General features: G+C 40.7%; 2 protein-coding genes across 6 annotated transcripts in view; one reads left to right on the forward strand and one right to left on the reverse strand.

The window, feature by feature from the left end:
- Window positions 1-2007, forward strand: part of TCERG1 (transcription elongation regulator 1) — a 64842-nt gene extending 62835 nt beyond the window's left edge. For 4 of the 5 annotated variants that reach the window (XM_012727863.1, XM_004686851.2, XM_012727864.1 and 1 more), the window contains one exon: window positions 944-2007. In XM_012727863.1, the coding sequence (XP_012583317.1) occupies window positions 944-1145 (202 nt within the window). In that variant the 3' untranslated portion in view covers window positions 1146-2007. Of the gene's footprint in view, window positions 1-569; window positions 664-943 lie in introns of all 5 variants that reach the window. The other variant, XR_001145663.1, reaches the window with a different exon arrangement.
- Window positions 2008-4828: 2821 nt separating this feature from the next.
- Window positions 4829-6049, reverse strand: GPR151 (G protein-coupled receptor 151). The gene has a single exon (XM_004686554.2). The coding sequence runs from the start codon at window positions 6047-6049 to the stop codon at window positions 4829-4831; it is 1221 nt and encodes a 406-aa protein (XP_004686611.1).
- Window positions 6050-8809: the final 2760 nt, after the last annotated feature.

Genomic DNA, 8809 nt, shown 5'->3' on the forward strand with positions numbered 1-8809 from the left:
TCCAGATTTTTAAACATACTTTTGTTTTTACTTCACTGCTTTTTTAGGATTATCTCCACCTATATAAGGATTGTGTTTCATGAAGAGACTACTAAAAAAGAATCCCTTGCTGTCAGTTATTTTTGCCTCCTCTGATTCTATATCTTGTCTCACCAGTCTAAAGCTTGAAATCTTCTTAAACTCAGCAAAAACATTCCCCCCCCCCCCGGCCCTACCCCAGGGGAGAGCAGTTTGCTGGATACTTTTAATTCTTAAATGATGAATAGCAAAAAGATTTCTCTGTAACATACCCACTAACAGTTTATCATCAGGAAAATAATTTTACTTATTTGCCTAGCAAATCAGTATGCAGGAAACCATTTTTGTTTCATGCTTCAGCTTTTCTTCCTATAAGAGAGAAATTTGAAACAACTTAATGAAGGGTATGTGCACGGGAGGATAGATAGTGCTGAGGGTGTGGTTTTTAGATATTTTGGCATTTGGATTTTTGGTCAGGATCCGTAATGTTTTGCATCAGCTTGGGCTTTTAAATTAGATGTGAAGTAAGACTTCTTTCTACATTTTTATAGTTAATTTAGTGAAAGATGTGAAAGTGAAAGCTTGTGAAAGATGCTGGGATTGGCAGCCCCGCAGACTGAAGTCCTCTGTTCATCCACAGAACAGGTACAGCACGGGCAAGATTTACCCACCCACCCTCAGCCCTGATCTGGAGGGACCACCAGTAGGGGTGGGAGGGTAATTCAGCTTCTGAGGCCCTTTCACTCCTTGGAGTCTTTGCTGAGGCGACTTACAAAGGTGACCACTGCAGTGAAATTTTTCTTAAAAAAAAAAAATAAAAAAAAAATGGAAAACACAATTAGGAACTAGATGGACATTTCCAGCTCATTTCTGAAAGACCTATGAACAGCAGTCACTAATTCTTGGACTTCTTTTCTTATTTCAGATCCAAAAAGCTAATCCAGGAATCTGATCAGCACCTCAAAGATGTAGAAAAAATCTTGCAGAACGACAAACGGTATCTAGTACTAGACTGTGTGCCAGAGGAGAGGCGTAAACTGATCGTGGCATATGTGGATGACCTGGATCGCCGGGGTCCACCCCCACCCCCCACAGCTTCAGAGCCCACAAGACGATCGACAAAATAATTCTGTCTACTCTTCCATGGGGTATCTTAATTCAAAACGCTTGCATGAGCCAATTTTCAGGTTTTTACATGTATGTGCATTAGTCAAACTATTGCAAAACCATCTGACGAGCAGAAGGAGAAGCATTTGTGAACAGTTTTTGAACAGAGAACATTTTGGAAATATTTATGCTTTTCTTTGTGTGGCATGACTGATATACATACTCAAATATAGGCTGTCTCTAGTAAATCTAAAATCTTGAATCTAAATATCATCCTTTTATGAGGTGTGGAAGTCAGTGACTTTTGGTGACGTTCTTTCTAGCAGTGTTATACATGCAAGACGTAAGAGCATTTGTGGTTTGAACTTGCAAGATGCAGATACCACAGACTCCAAGAAAACCTAAATTGGGGTTTGTTTTGTTTTGATTTTATTTTCTAAAGCGGGTAAAAGAGAAAACACTGAAAATTGAATTCATATCTTCCAGAAGCAAGATTATTATAATGGACATACTTTTACCTTTGTCTCTGAAGAACACTTTAGTTTTATTTGTTCACTTATGTGCTTTGATTACCCCCTCTGAATTATAGGCCAGGTCTTGTTTAGCCTCAGAGAAGATTTTTTTAGTAATTTCTTCTCAGGTATGGAACCACGGTCATAACTAACATGTTGGCTCAAATAGGACTGCTGGTGAAAACACAATTTACTCTTCATTAAGTGATCTTTATCAATATTCTGGATTAGACAACAAATTACCTTTCTGGGTATTCTCTGTAAACTATATTCCTGTTTGAATGTTAAACTTTTGTTTCTAAAGTTTAATTTTAAGATGTTTGAATGTTCAGTTTATGTATTTGAACTACAATAAACCAACCCTTTTTATATATGTGGATTGTATATGATTATTGTTACATAATTTATAAAAGCTGCTTTTAAGCCTGTGTAATTTGGCTCAAAGAAAGTTGACTTTAAGTCTCAAATATTATAGTTTTTAAAAGCTTGAATATTACAATAACTTGCAGTATGAAAGGGAGGGAGTTTATAAAGAACCATTTTTTGGTGCTCAATCTCTTAGCACTGTCTTATTGCTTCACAGCAGAAGATGCTTATTTTTTTGTTTCCTTGTTGTGTCTTATATTAACATATGGATGGTTAATGCCCTTTGGGGAGCCTTTCAATATGCGAGACACATAAAACTTATTTTTGATTCCCATTGCTCTTTACCTCTCCAGTTTAAGAAGTTCCCTCTGTTTCATTCCTTCAAAGGTCTGTCTGATTTCAGGCGAACGCATAAATACAATTTTAAGCTATTTTGTGTTAATAGGATAATTTATTTTCTCTGTTATTCACACCTACTGTGATTGCAGCAAGACCTGAAGAGAGGGAATGCCAGCAGATCTGTTTTGTATGTTCGGTGCACACAGTCACACAGTTAGACATCTCCACTTATGGCACTTAGTACTCAGCTGAAACACACCTACTGCCAGACTGTAAATGCTGTGGAAACCTGGACTTGACTAAGGTCTTAACCTGTAAAATTGATAACTAGCAGGATATGTTTTCTCCTTTCCTTCCCCTTTTTTCTCTTGAAGTTTATTTTTATACATTCATTGAGTGATGTTGAAGGTCCATGAGGAATGAAACTAAAGTGTCTGCCAAAAGAAATAACAGCTATTATAGACATATGACTGTGCTACTTAGTTGAAATTTCTAGAATGCTTTATTTTATTAAACTGAATGCCACATAGCATTGTTTGCTTACTTTTGTTCCTCACGGTGGAGAAGTGTGGAAAAAAAATGGTTTGGTGGTAGTTCTCATTTCCTACTGGTATCACAAATTTTTTGAAGTTTTTCATATGAGATGCAAATCAAACTATGCAGATTTCTTCAATAGATCAAGTTAGGACTTTGTGTGTTGGGTACTTATTTATGAAGTCAATTTCGTGACTGTCAACAAATTTCTTAAAAAATACAGTGGCTTGCTAGTGTAAAGGGCTGACCTTTTCGTAAAGTGAGCCCCAAGCATCCAAGTGATGATTTTGAAAGGAGCATTCAAGACAAAGCTTTAAGTTTCCAACCTATCTGGAGTAAACATAATTGTTTTTATTTGCTTACAAGCCAAAATGTCAGACACTGGAAATTTACAGTTTATAATTATTATATAACGAACAGGAAAACTTTAGTTCAAATAGTTCAGCAGAGACAATTTTAAAGCTAATTCCTTTGTATACTTATCATGTCACAAAACAGTATTCTTGTGAGCTTTAAAAAAATTTCTAATAAACCAAGTTAAAACATTTTAAGTTCTGTCATGAAGAAACAAACCATGATCACTAGTAAAAACAAAAGCAAAAAGTCCACAGAACATTTAAAAAACAAGTTCTCTTCAGAGCATTTTTTTAATGTTTCACATTCTCCATTATTCGCCCTAAATACTTTTTTCTTTTTTCCTCCGGAAGCAACCCAACCCCTCAGTGAAAATATCCCTGAGTTCCCTTGCAGGGTGAGCCAGATCATGGGTAAATGTCCTTACTGTGCTTGAGAAGAAATGTGGTGTCATCGTTCTGTGTTTCTTTGTCTCGTCAGGTGACTCTTTGGAAACAAAATCTTGGTTTTCTTTTTGTATTACTATTGTGCTTTGTTTTCTATTCTCAGTCAAATTCTTTTGTCTCCATTGAATTTCTTTCCCTACTACTAATCTTTTTTTCTTTTTTTTTTTTCTTCTCATTACCCGTCATCATCTTTTACTTTAAACCTCTTTGGTTTCGTAAAAGGTGACCAGAGTTCCAGTTTAATACAGTTTAACAAGAGATTATGTCTTTACCCTTCTCCCCCTTTTATGTTTGAAGACTACCTTCAGTAGTGAGTTAATACCTATAGTTTAAATTAAGAGAAAGGATATTTGGGAGACCAGATTGATTTTGGCTTTACAGAAGAGAATTGTCTTCTGCATTTTGCACGAGTAGATAAAAACAAAGGGTAATCGTGAACTTGTTTCCTATTACCAGAATGTACAATGTCATAATAAGCTGATAAAATCCTAAGACTTAGAAACAGACTTGCTGCAGTGGTTTTAAAAATATCAATGCCAGTTATGAAGTATAGTTGAGTTTACTTGGATCTAGCCCCACAGAGCCACGATTTTAAGATCAGTCCAGTTTCTAGGATAATCAGGTCATGTTCCTCAGCGTGCAGCCTTCAGCCATGAAAATTCCTTATGGATTTTCATCAAGTAGTTTAACATTTTTAAGCAAGGAAGACTGCATTAAAATGTATTAATAAATGTGTTGAAAACTTCAGATGGAAGTAGATTCTGAGCTCTGGTTATGTGAAATAAAACTTGATAGGCTCACTGAGAGCTAGCAGGAAGAAAACTATAGGGAGGTTTCAGCCTTGGCATTAACGCGCACTCTGGCTGGCACAGGGCTGGCCCTAGGGAGTTCCCACCCCCACCAGTACAGCCCTTGAACAAATGACATCTTCACACAACAGTTCACTGAACATTCAGGTGATAATTCTAAAACAACTACTGATCCTAGCTTGGTGTTTTACTTACCAACATGCACATTCAGACCATGCAGACTGAAGCATTTTTGTAATTCCTAGTGGTAGCAATTTTAGATTTATATGGTAAAGTCTGCAATATTGATTCACAGCGGTACAAATAAAGACAATAACCTTAATTAGTTCTGCTTTGAAGCAATCTACTTATCACAGTCTGCTCTCTCTTGATCCTCATGTTCCCAGGGGGTAGGGTCATTGTCTTGTACACAAGGAACCGTGTCCCTCTCGTGCCAGAACTGCTTCACGTCAGGGAGGGTGGAGATCTCTGCCTTGTCGGTTTTCTCTTCGCCGGAGGAGGGCAAGCCAGTTTCCTCTTTCTCTGGTATGGATGTTGGGGATCCTGGAGATGGGACATTGTCTGGAAGGACCACTGAGTTGCCAGCTGGTGTTTCCAGAGATTCTGAGGCAGTCAGATGTCTTTTGATTATCATCCATTTCCATACACCTTTCACACCCGCCTTGAACTCCTCTGACATCACTAGGAAAATGAGAGGGTTTGCTGAAGAGGTGGAAAACATGAGGACTTGGGACAGGGCAATGAAGCCCTGTGGTGGGGCTGGGCTCCCAGCTTTCAGATGCCACATCCACAGCCACCCTATCCACTCGGGGAGCCATAGAACAGCAGAGGTCATGGCCATTCTCAGCAACATTACTGTGAGTTGCTTTGAGCGCCTCTGGTTCCTCAGGTTCTGAGTCTTAGTCCCTTGTCTTTTACATTGGCCATAAGCTCTCCAGAAATAAAAGCTGGCCAAGAGTAATGGGAGGCAGAACACGAGGAGAGGGTAGAGCTTTCCAAACATCGACACGAACTCTTCAGCCACAACTGGTACATCCATGAGGCACATTTCCACACCGGCATGATGCCTGGTGGTGCTGAAGAACCATTCTGGGAGGGGGAGCAGGCTCGCCAGAGCCCAGATGCTCCCCAGCACTGACCAGACGGTGCAGTCATGGATACTTACTGGCTTGGCGGGGTCCCTTGCATACATGAAGCATACTTTAGCCACCACCAGAATTGTCAGGCTCTTGGCTGCCATGCATGTGTGGACGAACCAGTCGGAGGACTTGCAGACAAACCAGCCTAGGTCCCACGCACCTTTGGTGTAGGCTGTGGCTCGGATGGGTGCAGAGAACAGGAGGAGAGAGAGGTCAGCCAGGCTGACGTTCAGAATCAGGGAGTGGATCATGGATGGCTTTCCTTTCCAGGCTCCGTGCAGGAGGATACCAACCACACACAAGTTGCCCACGAAGCCCACCAGACAGATCGCCACCAAGAGAGCGGGAACTAAGGTCCTCCAGCCCTCAGAGTCAGAGGGCAGATACCCTCCGGCAAAGTGCAGGTGAATGAGGGACTCGTTCATGGCGCTGGAATTGGAGGCTGGCAGCGTCACCTTTTCCATCCAGCTCCCCTGCAGAAACTAGCTGCTGTTGTCCCTTTTGGCTCTTGTGCAAGAGACCAGTAAGCTGTCATCAGTGTCAAGTGACACCCCTGGACCCTCCCTTTGCTTATTTCCTGAGAGCAGACTGTGGAAGTAGGTTGACTGCTAAGCTTTTCTGCTCAGGATGGATCGTGATAGCACAGAATGACAGGCACAGCACCCGTTTGCTGCTCATTAGCAAGTCTAATCTCAGATCTCAGCCTGTGGAGTAAAAAAGCCAGTATACCCATAAATGATGAATGAAGACACACATGTAAGTGGCCTGTGTTTCTGGAGGGTCTCTGAAGCCAGTGAGGACAATTATTTTCAACCAGCTGGTTCTGAAATCTCCACTTTGGGTCAGTAATTCAATGAACACTACACCTGAGTCTTTAAGCTTCAGTGTGCACCAGAATCACCTGGCTTGATCCAGTAGGTCTGGAGGAAACCCAAGAGTTTATCTTTCGAACAAGTTCCCTGGGAATGTTGCTACTGCAGTTAGGGAACCCCATTTTTTAAAGTAAGGACAATGTGGCCTTTCCCTCTTACAGAGAGGACTTCCTTCCCCCCATCTTCATCTGCACTTCAGCCCCATCCACAGCTGGCTGAGCTCACAGAGCTGGAAATGATTTCAGAGCTCTGAATTAGAACAGACTTAGAACTCATAGGACTTTTCAACCAGTGATGGTGCTGAGGCAGCCAGATGATGAATCAGACGTCTTTCAGAGAGAATTCCTAGGATTTACTGAGAATGGAATAAAATCATTTCAATGTGGAAGGCTTTTAAGAGATTGTAAAGATGACCTTTTAAAGTTGGGAAAAGAAAAAATTCCTTGGATAAAATGACTAGAATCAGTCTTGGTGTCCTGGACATGAAAGAAACTGGATTGTTGAGGGAAAAAGATGTGAGTGGTCTTGCATCTGGGATGTTTGTGCTGTGGAGGGTGTGCTGGCCAGAGTCTAACCCTTGGCTGCCACTAACTTTGCTTTTACCAGGTGTGCTCTGGAAACTAAGGGGCATTAACTAACTACACCAACGGGCACTGAAAATTGGGGCCGTTGTTTCTGTAGGGGCTGTTTCCTTTCCCCGAAAGAAGTAGTTGAATCTATGAAATAAACTTGTCCCACCAGTGCACAGCAAATCCCCTTTAGTGCTGTGGACAGTGACATACCCTGTAGTGCTCAACAGCATCACATTTGGGGGTGAAGAGTCTGACACCATCCTCCGGGGAGGACTCTGCGTGTGTGTGTGTGTGTGTGTGTGTGTGTGTCTCATGGATGTAGAGAAATCCTTTGCATGCTACTTAGAGCAAATGAATGTTTTGCAAATGATAAGATTATGAGAAAATTCTATCTGTTGTATATGGAAAGATCTGTCAAGGACCAAAAAGCAATGACTACTTATGTCGTGGCTTACAAGCTCACGATGCTCAAGGCTTCTGAAGACATTAAGGCAGGCATCTACATGACTTCAAGAAAGCTTTAATATTCTGGGTGTCTGAGCCATAATGGACATTAAAGGGAAATGAAAGACTCATGTGGTTCCCACACAGACTGGTACTGGTGGGCAAGAGCACCCTGGTGCTCCAGCTGGAGAGTGTTTGGCCTGAAGGACTGGAAGAAGGAGTTATCTACATTGTTATGGAGAAAATTTATTTTGAGTTTTTATTTTGAAAGAATTGCAAACTTACAGAAAACTTGCAATGATAGTACAGTTATCCTACACACCAATTATTAACATTTACCATATTTGTGTTCTCCAATACACAGATAAATACAAACACATACTTACACACATTTGCATTATTTGTGGAATCATTTGAAAAGTGCAAGTGAGTTTGAGTTTCTTCCTGTGTTATCAGTAGCTATCATAGTCAGAAAGACTATTATTTACATGGTCCCAAAGGAACTTTCTCCTTTAACAAGAATCACAGCCCAAATCTTCAGTTTGCTTTTTGATGAATTAGTATTCATATGTCTAGCTCTTTGACAAATACGTAGCTTTTACCCACTTTCGATTCATTTAAGCATTAAAAAAATATTTCTTAATGCATATATAACTGGGGTATAGGCGAGAGGTTCACGGGGGGTGAGCCGATAATAACAAAAATAATAATAATGAACAGCTATATACCAGAGACATTTTATGGGGGTGGGGTGGGGAATGAGATCAAAAACTGTTGGGGGAGGAAAGGGCACTGGACTATGGTGATGGCACACAGGTGATTTGGTGATGGGAAGCCCACGGGGATTACAACTGAGATGGAAAAAGGCACAAAATGATGTAAAAGTAAACTATTATATTAAAATTTTAAAAAAATTACATAAGTACTGGGCCCTCCCTGGTGGCACAGCGGGTTAAAGCACAGCACTAAGAAGCTAAAGCCACTTCCCATGAGTTCGATCCCCGCCTGCCCCGGAGGTGACCACATGGCGAGGCAGACCTCTCCTGACCTGCCCGCTGCTCCCCTCAGTAGTGTTATTTCGTCCATCTGCCTGTACTGCTCCCCACTCTGTCCCTGGTGAATTCTCTCACCCTCCGCATCTCTGGTCTGTACCCCAGTTCTGTATGAATAAATAAATAAAAATCTTTAAAAAAATTACATAAGTACTGGCAGTATTAGTATTTTAGAAAATATTAATTTTTGTTTGCAATCATAAATTTCATCTTTGGCAACAACAAAATATGGAGTTATTTGGGAT

The sequence above is a fragment of the Condylura cristata genome, unplaced genomic scaffold (genome assembly GCF_000260355.1).
Source record: "Condylura cristata isolate star-nosed mole 26May11 unplaced genomic scaffold, ConCri1.0 scaffold00021, whole genome shotgun sequence".
NCBI classification, from domain to species: Eukaryota; Metazoa; Chordata; class Mammalia; order Eulipotyphla; family Talpidae; genus Condylura; species Condylura cristata.

Coding starts and splice junctions, on each gene's coding strand:
- GPR151 (XM_004686554.2), bottom strand. CDS start 6,049: ATGAACGAGTCCCTCATTCACCTGCACTTTGCCGGAGGGTATCTGCCC.